Here is a 15,360-nt window from a genome sequence, read left to right as displayed (position 1 = left end):
ACATCATGTATGGTTGCAGTTAGAGTCCTGTTCATGATGTAAACTGCTGTAAAAACAGCGTCAGCCCAATAGCTATGCACTTCACTTTGCCATCCTGCATAGACAATGGCACATCTCCAACATGGGCGATTGGATGAGCAATGTCATCCCCTGTTTCCACAAAACCTAGTCTTTCAAGGTTTTTCATCTCCTTGAACCACTCCCCATGACTTATCATGTGGTTCGACGCACCTGAATCAACATACCATGCATCATCTTTATGTGCTGCTTCAACATTTTCAGACATGGCATTAACGACATGCTGCATAACAAACAACCTTTCATTATCCTCATTGTTTCTACTTGAGGATGCATAGTTGTTCTGCTGTAATTTTTCATTTTGCATGTCAGCCTGCTTCTTATAACAATCTACCTGCACATGTCCAGGCTTACCACAATAAAAGCATCCACGTGTATCGTTATACTGCCTTTGCTAATTACCACGACCTCTTTGTTGACTCCCCCTACCTCTGAATTGGCCTCTTCCACCTGCGTGTTGTTGTGAATTCTGGGACTGTTGTTGTTGCTGCTGCTGCTGCTAGCCATAATTTTGATTACCTGTTCGGCCACCTCCTTGGCCGCGTCCACGGCCTCCTCTACCTCATCCTCTTGTTGAACTTGTGTAGAAGGCCTATTGCTCTGAGCTGTTTTTGTTTTGTGAAGGCTGTTGGTCTTCACCCTAGCTCTTCTCTTCTATAATCAACAACATAGACACCAAATCTGTGAAATTGAGAATGTTTTCCCGAGTCTGAAGACGTCTTGAACGCCTTGCATTGTGGCCCGAGACCACGTAGATAGACTTCCACCTATCATCATCATCTACTGAAACGCCAATAGATGCAAGGGATTCCACAATACCCTTGATCTTCAATGCATAGTCATTCACAGACATACTCTTTTTCTCCATAGTATGAAGTTCATTCTTCAACTGTATCTTTCGTGCCTTGGTATTCGTTTCATAGAGTTTTACTAAGGTGTCCCACACCTCCTTGGGGGACTTGGCATCCTATATGTGCCCAATCATGGTGTCTTGTATACTGATAGAGAGCCAATACATAACTTTTCTGGCTCCTTGGTTCCAATCCTTGAACTCTTTTACATCTCCAGCAGTCAGATTGATCTCCGGTATCTCCGGTGCCTCTTCCATGTTCACCTTCTATGTAGTCCCAATAACCCTTTCCCATCAAAAAATTTGTCAGCCTGAACCTCTAAGCATGGAAGTTGTTCTTATCAAGCTTCTAAGCAACAATCTAGTTTATGCCATCATTTGACATCTTACCAGACACACAAATTTACTAGAAACAGCACTCTGGTTTGTCATACACAAACTGCTGTATTTTCTGCAGCGGTACTGAACTACACTCAAATGTCAACCAAAGACCTCAATGTGCATACATACACCCACCAATGGAAATTGTTGACCTCCTTGCAGCACACACAATGTCTACACAACCAATATGTCTTCTTACAGTTCTTAAAACAGAAATCTGCAGAGAATCGATGACTTACCCACAGTGCTCGAAATCGCCTGCTTTCTGAAAAACGAAGGTCATAACGTGCCCGAAGCGCATTTTCGACCCAAAAAAGGTTGTCCAATAGGATAGTATAGTTGCACTATAGCTTTACTCCTGCGAAGAAAGCTCCTCAATCAGAAATCATTTGCCGGTGCCTCCCATAGAGCTCCCGACAAGGGTGGAGTTCCCAAATTCATGGCTATGGAGCTCTCCGGTGTGAATGAAATCAAGATCCAGTGAATGGCCTCGCACACCCATAACCAAGAAATTGCATTTCACAGCTCAGGGAAAATCTCTCAGACACGTTTCAACAAGACCATGTAAGCTTTTAACTTAAATAATATGTAAATTGCATCTATTTGTACTATTCAAATAAAATAGGCAATTGCACAATGGAAATGAGAATTCATTTGAATAATTTGGTGACACATGATAGCTTTTTTATTATTCATTTTTGACCTTACATTGTTTACAAGTTACTATTTATATAAACCATTATATGGTATAGAACTAAATCTGGCATATTATAAAATTATGTATGGTATAGGTTTTGTACAAATTTAGTACAAAAACAAGATTAGTATAATAAAATGGTTTCTTCAATTTGTATCACAGAAACTTGAATTGTAAATCGTATTATTATGTGTTAGCTATGTATATGTGTTAGCTATGTATATGTGTAATATAGAAATTCTTGATGTTCTTGAGATTATTTTCATATTGCATAACTTTATGGGTTTGTATTAATTTTCTAGTTATGTATAAGCTTGCTTTTACATTTTTAGAAAATGAAATATGCTATGATTTGGATGTGTTGTGAACAATAGTTTTACTTTTCTAAAGAGAAAGATTTAAACATATTGAAATAATGGAAAATATTTTTTTTCTCAAAGATTATAATCTTGATAAAAATAGATTTTTTTAGTAAATTCTAGAAAGTTGTATAAAGATCATGTTTTAGCGATAGACAATGAACATATGCCATTAGGACGAGTTGTCTACTATAGAACATACCTTCTTTGCTCAAGTCTAAACAATGTGCTAATGGTGGACCAATGCGTGAAACATCTCATGAACTTTACCTCACTTCTTTGTGAATCTATATGGCATTTTTTATATTATGACATTTCTAGATTTTAAAATTAAGAGCACTAAATAATGAACATAAGATGTACAAGAAATGTTTGTATAGATTATGTAATAAAAATTTAAAGAATCATTGAATTAATTATTTCTATATAAAATGGTATTTTGTGAAATTTATATTGTTTATACAATGGGAAAAAAGTAGGATTTGTGAATGCAATCACCTTGGTTGGAGTAAATGAGGTGGATGCAATATAAGTTAGCACAAGAAGAAACACCACACTAGTCGAGTCTTTCACTTGAAATGCTAACCAAACCCAAGGGATGAACTGTAGTATAGGGCCATAGTGTGAAGAGGTAGGAGGATTTATCTCACAATCGAAACTCAATTAGAATAAGAAATTGGTTTTACAATTTATCGAAACTCAATTAGAATAAGAAATTGGTTTTACAATTTCTTGACAAATTGGTTTATTTATTTGGCAAATTGTAAATTACTAGGGTTCCTACAAGATTCTCCTCTAATTGCTTTCTAGTCCTAAATCGCTTCTCTACTCCTTATTATAAGCTATGATGGGCATCGCACTACCTATGGATCCATGATCCTCTTTTATGTTTCTCAACTAAAACTCAAAGCATTAGCGTAGGCACAAGAAAACCCTTTATGTTTCTCAACTAGGGTTCCTACAAGATTCTCCTCTAATTGCTTTCTAGTCCTAAATCGCTTCTCTACTCCTTATTATAAGCTATGATGGGCATCGCACTACCTATGGATCCATGATCCTCTTTTATGTTTCTCAACTAAAACTCAAAGCATTAGCGTAGGCACAAGAAAACCCTTTGTCCCACCTTGTGCTTCTACACTATGTCTATATGCAAAGCATTAGCATAGGCACATTTGCAAGAATACCCTTGTGCCGTCTTGGGCTTCTACATCATGTCTATGGCTCATTTTGGTAGCCTAGTGTTAGGAACTGCATGGGAGAAATATCTAAAGCTCATTCTTCTACCTTTCCAAATGCACAAGGTTCATAATATGTATGCATGCCCTAAAGCCATTGGAGCTCAAAGATTAAAAATTGCCTTAACATTCATTTTTTGAACTCTATAGTAGAGGCACTTAGTGGTTCTTTGATTCTCAATTGGCATATTTGGGTTGAGAAACAACGAGACATACACCTCCACATCATACTTGTTCCTTATGTCAAATAGAGTTAAAAGCAAATCAAAACCATTTCTTGGACCTTAGGATTATGGACATCATGATAGGAATCAATAAAGTACAATCTTGTTTCTTTGATCATCTCCTTAAGTGTTAGTACGAGGATGGTTTTGAGAATGCTCTAGCAATGACCAATTGAACTCTAAGTTTGATTTCCTAACTGCTCCTAAGTTTCTTTTTTGGAAGGGATAGAGTACATTTCACTAGACCCTTCACAATTTAGGGTTGTATAGAAAAGGAATCCTCTATGATTATTTTGGTCCCCTGTTTTTATTTGCAATCTCTTAGAATTTGATTACCTTGCCTGCATCAGCTTTGCATTTGAGCTTCTTAAAATCTTCTTATATTTGGCAATTTCACCAAGTATTGTTTCACTGAGATGACTCTCTTCTGGATGGAGAATGTGGGAACTTCAAGTGGATGGTGCTCTGCCTCAACCCTTCGAAGTGGTAACTAATGTGCTAATTAACATTATCATTATATATGAAGTCCCCTACCATCCCATGATCATATTGTAGTTCCTTTATCCGCTTGTTCTTAGGAATATAGAAATCAAATGTCCTCCTAGGTTACAACTATATTCAAAAAGATCAACTACAAAGTGAGATTATGAGCTATAATTCATGAACTTGACAAATTTAATTCAAACGAACAATCTCAAATTTAAAATACATTTCTTCTGTATGAGATTCCTCATGGTGTAATTATTAGTGATCTACTAGATTGCATAGCATTATATCTTTATATTACACTACATGACTTAAGACTCTTCTCTAACAAGTTGTACTTGAGCTAAATCGTGAATCTCTCAATCTCTACATTAAAGCACTACACTCAAATAGATAATTCCTTTGAATAACATGCAACAATTAGCAGTTCCTTTGGCGTGGGACAAAAACTCTCATGTCTGATGATGAAGGCACTCTACCACCCTAAATAATAATCCTAACATTCCCCTTGATTACATGCTAATTACCTAGATGCAGCTTCATTAAACTTCACATGTGATACGCTTACATTTATTCACAAATCTAGTCAAGAGCTCACATTTTGTCATATATGTCCACACCTTTTAAAACAACTATGGCAACAACCAAGACCTAAAACTTGGTATCTATTTTGAGAAGAATGGAGTAGAGAGGATGAGCTTGAGCTCCTTGCAGGCAAACACACACACACAAGTAGACAAGCACACAAGAGAGATGGTGGCTGAATTTTCTTGTATCTTATCTTCTCTAGATCCATAACATAAAGTAATAAGAGTAGATACTATAAGGAAAAGTACTCTCCTACTATAACATATAAATGTCGGTCCATAGTGTGAATCCCACTACATAAGCTAGCGTTATAACTATGCCATAACTCTAGTATACCAAAGTGGTTATCACAGAGTCTGTAAACCATTGGCGACATATCACCCATAATCTCACCAACCCAGCCAGTGGCTAAGTGCAGGCTATCACCCAGGAAGGTCATCAATGTCTGCAGCACTAGTTGAGCTTGATATCTCAACACTCCCCTTCAAGTTCAAGCTTCTAAACTTCTGTACCCAATGCCTTCGTGAAGGTGTCAACCACTTGATCCTCTATGCTGACATATACCAAATAAGTCCATAATCAACATTAGACTTTATGTATCTGTGAGAATCTGTCTAACCACATCTAAGTGTGGCTTCCTGGGAGCTACAAAAACTGACTCACAAGTCCAACAGCATAGCTCAAATCTGACCTAGTAATGGTCATGTATATCAAGCTACCCACTATGCATATGTACATAGTGGAGTCCTCGACAAAAAAGCTTAGTGTTTTAATAGACTTACAACATGTCATACTACACTTGGACAACATATCAAAGCCGTAGTGCCTCTGTAAAACAGCAAAATGCCATTATGTGATCTCACCACCTCTATACCAAGAAAATGCCACAACTCATCTAGCTCTTTCATCTCAAACTTTTGCTTCAAAAGCATCCTGGCATCATGTACATCACCATCACCATCACCAGTAATCAAATCATCCACATAAATAACTAACGACGTGATCCCTCTGTCTGTCTTTTTCACTAAGTGTTTCCTACATTGGATATCTAAAATCCAATGGTAGCAAGATACTCCCCGATGTTTTTTGACCATGCTCTAAGTGTTTGCTTCTACTCCAAGCCATATAAGGCTTTGTGTAACCTATACACAGAATCTGGATTTCCATTGATCTCATAACTTGGTGACTGCATCATGCACATGCAAGAATGCATTCTTTACATCCATCTAATGTAAAGAACAACCCTTCGCTCTACAAGCATAGCAATGGCAGCTTATAAATTCGATTCTCACAACCCAGCTGAATGTCTCTTCATAGTCAATGCCATATGTCTGTATATAACCCTTGGCAACCAGTCTTACCTCATACCTAGCTGTTCACAGATTCATTCGAGTTATGCTTGACCTTGTACATCCACTTATATTCAATTGCCTTCTTATTCTTAAGCAAAGACACAAATGCCATATCACATTTGTATTTAATACTAGCATCTCCTTATCCATGGCATCTTCCCATTTATGATTTCCAAGTGTTTCACAAAACAAGCAGCCTCTATCTCCTATATTGCTTTAATCATGTAAGCACATTGATAGGTTTATTATGCTTGACTTTGAACATCCAGTTACATTCAATTGTCTTCTTATTCTTATGCAAAGGCACAAATGCCATGTCGCATTTGTATTTAATATACCAACATCTCCTCGTCCATGGCATCTTCCCATTTATGATTTCCACCTGCCTCACAAAACAAGCGAGCCCTATCTCCTATATTGTTCTAATCATGTAAGCACAGTGATAGGTTGTATATCTATCATATCTTAACTTGTGAATGGGATATCTGACCCGAGTAGACATGCGCACATATGGATCACTACAAGGTGCCCTCAAAACAACCTTGGTTCTCCGAGCACCAAGAGTAACCACTGACAGAATGCCAAGCTCCTCATCAAGACTCTTCTCGAAACCACTAGTCACCCTCCACATAAGAGTGACCTGGTAACAGATCATGCACAAAAGATTGATCTACCTTTCTTTTTCCTTTATGTGATACATGTGTACCAGCACCTACAGTACCACGAGGTGATACATCTACATCCCTTATATCTTTCCTCAACCTACTTGACCTGACTAGCACTACATCCATTGCTAAAGCACTCTCCACATCCACTAAGCACCTATAATTGCTGCATTATATATAAGACATCATCTACATCTACATATTCAGTTGTCTTCATTGGTACATACTAGCTTCTCATCTTATCAAAGACAACATCTCTCTTTACTCGCATCTTATCAAAGACAACATCTTTATCTTTCCTCAACCTACTTGACCTGACTAGCACTACATCCACTGCTAAAGCACTCTCCACATCCACTAAGCACCTATAATTGGTGCATTATATATAAGACATCATCTACATCTACATCTTCAGTTGTCTTCATTGGTACATACTAGCTTCTCATCTTATCAAAGACAACATCTCTCTTTACTTGCATCTCACGAGTGACAAGATTATAGCATCTATAACCTTTCTACTCCAAAACATAACCAATAAAGATAATTTCTCTGCCTTTGGATTCAACTTTGTTCTCACTTCATCCCAAACATACATATATGCAATACATCGAACCACGTTTAAGTGAAACACATCTAGTTTAATACATGTAAACTTTTACTCAGGTGTCATACCATGAATGCTTACATTAAGAACCATATTATTAATGTAAACAACAATTGCTACTGCTTCAACCCAAAATAATCCAACATATTCTTTTCAAATATCAGGACACAAGAAACTTCTGCAACGTGCATGTTTCTTTCTGCAACACCTTTCTATTGCAAAGTGTACCTACATGTGAATTGCCTTTTGATTTCTTGCTTTCTTAAGAAATCACTTAACTCATTCGAGAAATATTCTCCCCCCACTATCCAATCTTAGGCATTTTATTTACATATCTTTTTTCTTCTCAAACAAGGCTTTGAATCTTTTAAAAGTAAGCAAACATCTCACTTTTCTCCTTCATGAAGTATCCCCACACTTTCCTAATGTGCTCATCAATGAATGTAACATAGTACCTACAACTTGCAATTGTTGAAATCTTGATCGGTTCGCATACATGAGACTGTATAACATCCAATAGCCTTGTACTAAACATGCTTTTCATGAGAGAGCATGTTTGGCCTACTTACCAAGCTAGCATGCTTCACATATAATGTGTATATCATCAACCTTAAACGTTAGCAAACCTGCAACAATATTTTAAGCATACATAGACTTCAACCATTATATATTCACATGACCAATGCTTTCATACCATATGTCAATATCTACGATAACACATGTCCATGTGCAAACATGGTTGTCTTCACCTCAAACATGTTAACACATGAAGTAAACATTATGCCATTTTTGTTACCCTTTGCAATCAAATGGCACTAATTTTTAAAGTCTTCCACAAAGCATCCTTAAGGATTGAACCTAACTTGTAGACCCTCCTCCACCATCTATCTAACAAAAACAAGATTTTTCATAATATTAAGAACATAAAGAATACATACTACATACTTCATTTTGACATCTTGCATAGACAATGGTACTAAATATCTCGAAATAAAATAAAGGACGTCCCAATGGAGATTATAACTAACACAAAGACTTTGCTCAAGCTCCACAAATTAGGTGATACTAATGGTGTGTATACGACACAGAGTGGAGAGCTCCTTAATCAATTTGGATATCCTATCAATATATCTCTACTTATGATAAGAGCACAAGTGGATATAACCCTTAAGAGACATGCATAATGGAATGTATCATCACCTGTTCCACATACCATGATTTTTAAATTTTTTGCATCTCTAAGTCACTCACCATGATTGGTCATGGGATTGGAGGCGCCAAAATCCACATACTAAATATCTTCCAATCCTGATATATCTCCTATCATTAAACCGAGCATTAAACCGAGCATGTGCTGCATCACAAATAACTACCCACTTCTATCATCACCCTGTTTACTTGATGATGCATAGTTATCTTATTGCAACTTTTCACCGAGCATGTGCTGCATCACAAATAACTACTCACTTCTATCATCACCCTGTTTACTTGATGATGCATAGTTATCTTATTGCAACTTTTCACTTTTCAGATCATTATGCCTTTTTATAGCCACCCTTTGTAATGTACCTTGGTTTGCCATAGTAATAGCACTTCATGTTGTTTATGTTTTTATTTCTTTGACAACTACCTCAGTCTCTCTGGCTTCCCCTACTTTTCATCACCTGTGATGAATTCCTAACATCCTTTTTCCATAAAGAAATTAGATATCTTAAATTTCCAAGCTTGAAAATTATTCTTGTCCAGCTTCTTGCTCACAATTTGTGATAAGCTATTAAACATCTTTACCTGCAACAACTTACCAAATAGTGCTTACAAAAGCTTCTAAAATTACAACAGAACTGCAATGTCCAACATAGTGCTACTGTAAACATGTTATACGATGGCTGTATATGGAATAGTCACATAAGCATATATCACCAACTAGTGCTTGCAAAAGCTTCTACAATTATACAGCATAACTGAAATGTCCAACGTAGTACTACTGTAAACATGTTATACCATGGCTGTATATGGAACAGTCACATAAGCATATATATCACCAACTACCTGCAAATCTCAATTTCTCTGCACAGACTATTCTACAATCAAATTTATGCCATAACTTTGCACCGAACCAAAAATTAAGCATACACAATCAAAATCAACACTTTCAATTTTACACCGAACCAAATATTGGACATACACAATCAAAATTGACACTTTCACGGAGTGCCTATGGAAAACTTGCAAACTCAAAACGAGACCTGAAATAGCCTCGAATCCAAATTCTGAAATCACCGAGGCACAACATAATGCCTCTATACTTCACCACGATGAACGCCTCAAGATGTGACAATATGCACCTTACTGTTATGCCTATCTACTACTCTTCCCTCAAAGATTTGCTTCCAAATCAAAGGAAAAGTGATAAAATTGTCCTTACCCATGTGTATCGCTTCCTTTACTTACCTCTTGAGCTCTTCACATGTATTGGCACTCTGATACCATGAGAAGAATACGAGAGAGAGGATGAGCTTGAGCTCCTTGCAAGCAAACACACACACACAAGAGTAGATAAGCACACAAGAGAGATGGATGGCTGAATTTTCTTCTCTTCTCTTCTATACAACCATAACATAAAGAGGTAAGTACATACTATAACGAAAAGTACTCTCCTACTATAACATACGAAGTCGGTCCATAGTGTGAACCCGATTACATGAGATAGTGCTATAACTATGCCATAACTCTAGTACACCAAAGTGAGTGTCACACAGCCTGTAAACCACTAGTGACGTATCGCCCATAATCTCACCAACCCAACCAATGTCGTAAGTCCGGAAGCTACCACCTAGCAAGATCATCAACGTCCGCAAGCACTAGTTAAGCTCGATATCTCAACATATTTACCATGTCCCATTCGGTGCTAGGCTCCCTGGCAAAAGATAAAACACTCCTTCCTTTACACGAAAGTGGTTCACCTGCTCATCTCCTCAAGCGCCAAATATTATTATGGAGGCCAATAACCCTCTAGTAAAAACATATCACCAAAAATCTGAAGGGCCACGTGTGACAATGATTGATTACATGTGTGCATAAGAAGGGGGTGTGCACTGTGTATGGGTATGCAAAATTGTTGCCAAGCCCTTCAATTTGGTGGGATTTTACCTCACCACCCAGCTACAAAAAACATAATTGTTGACACTTCTTTGAGTGATGTGTAAAACATAAATCTAGGCCCCTACCTTAGCACATGAAGAGAGCAATCGCTTCACCTCTGGTGCATCACAGACAAAGTCCCTAAGCAGCTGCTACAGTCACCTCGTTACGAGCAAGGGGACCATTCCCACCCATCTGATTCCCAGCTCCATGTCTCATTGGCTGGAAACCATTCCCATTTTGAGAATCCAGTCGACGAAATGTATTAGGCAAATAGGAGTTTCCACCACCATAGCCACCGCGACCTGCTAGGCTACCACGCCCTCTGCCGTAGTCCTTGTCTGAATCCACTCCACCCCTGCCCATCCCACGACCATTGAAGTAGCCTCGTCCTCTGATGCCATCAATCTGGAATCCCCTACCTTGGTTGAACCGACCTCTTCCACCTAACACAAGCATGGCACAGACTGAATGAGACTCCATTTCCATACAAAACCTGCACATTCAGTAGGTCTTTGCCACAGACAATCCAGGTAGCTTGGAGACTAGAAACCTCGAAAAGGAAAGATCCTCTTTTCTTCTATGTAGACTTGACGGCCACTCAGGTTTATTGGTGAAGCCTGAGGAGACAACACTTAAACTCTCAGTTAAACATTCCACTTTACCCATAGATCACATCCCTTCTGTGAAAGAAAGAAGGCACATGCCCTACCTCTGTTGCACTTTGAGCTGAGCTTACTTCCTGAAACTCAACAAACGCATAGCATACTCCTGTCTGTAACAAAGGCAAACATCAGATATGGAGCAACCAGAAGGAAGCAACAGCACGTGCCCGAATGACTTACCCTCTGGTTTCGAAGGTTCACTCCCCCTGGTTTCAGCTGTCCAAATTTGCTCAATTCCCCTTCTAGTTCGGCAACTGTGACATTAAGAGGAAGACTCTTGACATATACAGATCGACCATCACCTGCAATAACAAGTTATAGTCGGTATTTAACCATCCATAGACCTTCAACTGCTTTGCAAATTCTAGGGAACAATGCAGACAAACCTTCAATTTCAGCTCCACTATTCTCATCCCTGTGATCTTGTGGTGGCATTCCTCCAGTCAGAAGATGGGCAGCAGATTGGACAGCCTGTGAAGCAGCAAAAGAGGCTGACCGCTCATTATGAACTGAGACAATGTTGGAGCTAGTGACCGCATGGGTAGACAAAACTGGGGCCTTTGAACCATTTTTTTGCAACCTCAGCTGGCATACATACCAAGATCAATTAAATCATCCATTACCACACTATGGAGGAGGTGCAAAACCAGAAAGGGAAGCACTTACAATAGAAGCATAGGACTTCTTTGGTGCCTCATCGACGATAGGTTCCTCAACTGCATCCTCAAGCTCATTCAGCTGGGACACGTGTGTTTCTGCCTGATCGGCAATGACATTCTCAGCGCTAGCATTCTCAACAAGAACATCTTCTAAGATGCCAGAAACCTCTGCCTGCTCTGGAAGCAGCTCGGAGTGATCCTCCACAGCAACCTCCACAGTAACCTCTTCCTGTGCTTCTGGAGAGGGATATTCCGAAGCATGGGTGTCTGGCAGAACAGCTGATTCACTGATCCCTGCACCATGGGTAAATTAAGGAATAGCTACAGCAAGGGGATAGAACAAGAAATGCAATTGGGCAAGACAACAAACTAAGGGGAGTTTCACGGCACCCGCTATTGAAAAACACCCAAACCCAAATGGCTGATTTGTACATTTGGGCACATGCCAGTGAAGTTTCCATCCTGCCTCAACTCACTGTAAAGGGTGGATATTACAACCCTCCTTGAAAACAAACCCCCCTCCCCCCCACCCCCCCTCCCCTCCCCAAAACCCCCTCTAACCTTCAACAGAAGTCTTCAGAAAGAGGAGGAATGCAAAAAGGCACCCATTTGATCAACATAAGCCTCCACTGTAGATTTGAAAGGAAAACTCTAATGGTAGCCAGAATCTTGAGGTTTTTGTCTGAAATTTCTAAGGGAAAATTAGGGTAAGGCAACGCCATTGAAGGAATTGAAGCAGGGAAAAATGTGAGTGAGGCAGTTGCATGTAGATTACCTTGATCTGAAACTGTGTTAGCAGGAGCATCCTGAGGCTCAGGGGCCCCATTAACCACGGGGGATGCAGGCTGCTGACTGGGCTTCTCATCACCATCAAGGTACCTGAACATGTCATTGAAGACGAAGTAGCTTTTCTCCTGAGTAACCAGAACAAAGGTCTGCACAAAAGAGCGCTTCGCTCCGCTGACATTGTACAGAGCGCCAGTCACCATGACCAACACAGTCCCTGTCAAGACCACTTGAGAGTCCACTGTCATGATCTCTGTACGGGTTAGGCCGTAGTCCAGCGACATGATCTTGTCATGGATACCCTGGTATTTTTTAAGAACAATTTTTAAGAATAAAATAGCTTCGCAATCAAAACCTGTTGCCCTAAATTGATCCTTGCGCAAAACCCTAGCAAAGAAAATAAGCCCCTAAAAACCTCTTACTCTCAATTTTAAGGAGAAAAACATCTGTTCAATACCCTAGCCGATGAAAAAAAAGCCCTAGAAACCTGTTATCCTGAATTGTTATATGACGGAGCTTACCGTTAGTGTTGTGGCTGACTCCACAGTGGTCTTCGGCCAAGCTTCTGCTCTGGAAAGCTTGCTTTCGTCTGTGTAGAAGCGATGCACCAGATGAGGCGATTGATGAAGGATGTTGTAGTACCGAATCACAAACGCATTTCCCACCTGCGAGAAAAAGAGGGTTTCAGGAAAAACTAGCACCGGAAATCACGATCATTGCCAACATGCTGGTGCAGAACTTACAATGCTCGCCGGTGCTGAAGTAATGGTGGCTGCCATGATCCTAAAAACCTCCAAAAACTCCTCTTTAAGAAGCGAGGATCTGCGCTTAATGCTTCTGACCAACTGTGTGCTTGATCTCTGCAGGTAAACAAATTTACCTGTATTGGCTTGATCAGAAAGCCGAGAAATGTGGGTGTGGATTGGGTATGGGTACGGCTATAGCTATGGCTATGGCGCCCCTTGAGCTTTCTGCTCTCCTGTGTGACCTTCCTGACTTCTTCCTACGATGGACGCCAGAGAGCATCACCTCTAATCACCATTAATTAATATCAACTCCCTAATCAGCACTCATGCACGCGTCGTTTTTTAGCATTTTTGCCGTAAAATACTCGCAAAATATCGACTCATGCTCCGATGGTCAAAGTTTTGTTAACTTATTAAGAGATGTAGCTAAACATCATAACATTCAGAGCAATTTACTAATTCCACCTGATATTCAAACAATACAATAGGGCAGCAAGGAGTTGAGATCTATTTCTTTAATTATTTCCCCATGAATATGTGATGAATATCTTATCTACAAAGTTACTCTTAGTTTTGACCAAATGAAATCTTCCTTACCTCATAGGTTCGTTCTCCACATGTCTCCTCCTGTATGTAGGTCTTGTATACGGGCACTTGTATAATACGGCAACACACATCACTCTCTTTCTGTGTATGGCATCCACTAGAGCTCTCTCTCTCTCTTTCCACTCTCTTTATGTATATGGCATCAACCAAAGCCCTATGCCTGTCTCTCTCTTCACCACACAAAAGATTAGAGATCTCCATGTCTTTGTGTGTGACCACCTCAATCAAATGGGTTTGGTGCCCAGGAGCTCTGGTGCTATGTAAGAGGATACAACGTGATATATATACAAGAGAACACTCACAAGAAATAGGATCTTTCACAACACAAAACTTTAAAACTCGACTGTCAAAAAATGGTGGCAAATGCTCAACTATAGAGACAGAGAAGAATATACACACTCTCTCTCTCAAGATGGTCCTTTTAATGTATGTACCCCCCCCCCCTCCCAAAAAAAGAAGAAGTAAAGTTTTTAGATGTAAAGTGAGACCACCTACGGAAAAGAAAGTTAAAAGCACCCACCCACACATCATGAGTAGAGTTTGCTTGTTGTTCAAGGCCCATGACTTGCTATGGAGCTCTTCTCTATGATGGGCATTGAAGCCACGCACACAAAGGCATGGAGAGTGGGAAAGAAGAGAGAAGGTAGTGGCAAATCTTCTAAGGAGAGAGCACTTATCATTCGTTTCCCCTCCATGGAAACGAAGAAGGACTTCTTGAAGAGACGTCCTACACTCAAGAAGACGAGAATATTTCTTGGAGATGACCTCACACTCTCGCAACTTGCCCACATGAAAGAAGTTATGCCCGAGATAAGGGCAGCCCGAGAGAAAGGGAAAGTGGCCTTCTATAGAGATGGTAGAGTGGTGATTATGGGCACGAGACCTATGGGACTACACTCAAAGTTGCTACTTGGAATTGTAATGGATCTCTATGCCTTGATGTAGGGGCTTTTGAGGATAGTTTCACTAGGAGGGACATCGTCTTCTACTGTGAGACGCATCAGGCTCCTGGACAGTCCATGCCACATGTTAGTGGATACCAATGGGAGATAGCTTGTAGACAAGAGACTCGTTCAGAGCATAGAGGACGGGGCTCAGGAGGAGTGGCAATATTGTTTAGAGAGGAGCTACAGCCACCACTAATACATATAGTCTGCAGAGATGAGCAGGCTAGGTACATGTGGGTTAGACTGAGGGCAGAGACGGGCAGATATCTCTACATTGCTATATGCTATTTT

The 15,360-nt window shown here is 39.7% G+C and overlaps 1 protein-coding gene across 2 annotated transcripts; it reads right to left on the bottom strand.

The window, feature by feature from the left end:
* Positions 1 to 10,482: 10,482 nt before the first annotated feature.
* On the bottom strand, positions 10,483 to 13,803 carry LOC147617372 (nuclear transport factor 2-like). 2 transcript variants are annotated; one of them, XM_086775628.1, is made up of 9 exons: positions 13,514 to 13,803; positions 13,292 to 13,435; positions 12,760 to 13,072; positions 11,992 to 12,278; positions 11,712 to 11,910; positions 11,506 to 11,627; positions 11,373 to 11,435; positions 11,214 to 11,280; positions 10,483 to 11,106 (listed from the first exon to the last, which is right to left on the bottom strand). In XM_086775628.1, exons 1-9 carry the CDS (start codon positions 13,547 to 13,549, stop codon positions 10,802 to 10,804), a joined length of 1,536 nt encoding a protein of 511 aa, XP_086631754.1. In that variant the 5' UTR covers positions 13,550 to 13,803; the 3' UTR covers positions 10,483 to 10,801. The 2 variants fall into 2 exon arrangements, with proteins under 2 accessions (XP_086631754.1, XP_086631755.1); XM_086775629.1 differs by having other exon boundaries at positions 11,712 to 11,796.
* Between the last annotated feature and the right edge of the window lie 1,557 nt (positions 13,804 to 15,360).

The sequence above is a fragment of the Cibotium barometz genome, chromosome 36 (genome assembly GCF_041138505.1).
Source record: "Cibotium barometz isolate CiBa-2024 chromosome 36, ASM4113850v1, whole genome shotgun sequence".
Lineage (NCBI taxonomy): Eukaryota > Viridiplantae > Streptophyta > Polypodiopsida > Cyatheales > Cibotiaceae > Cibotium > Cibotium barometz.
Note: the sequence above shows the minus strand (reverse complement) of the source record. Positions and strands in the feature narration are given on the sequence as shown.

Coding starts and splice junctions, on each gene's coding strand:
- LOC147617372 (XM_086775628.1), bottom strand. CDS start 13,549: ATGGCAGCCACCATTACTTCAGCACCGGCGAGCATT. Junction 11,628..11,711: donor TAGTGGAGCTGAAATTGAAG/GTTTGTCTGCAT, acceptor TTGTTATTGCAG/GTGATGGTCGATCTGTATAT. Junction 11,107..11,213: donor GAGGATCTTTCCTTTTCGAG/GTTTCTAGTCTC, acceptor TGCTTGTGTTAG/GTGGAAGAGGTCGGTTCAAC.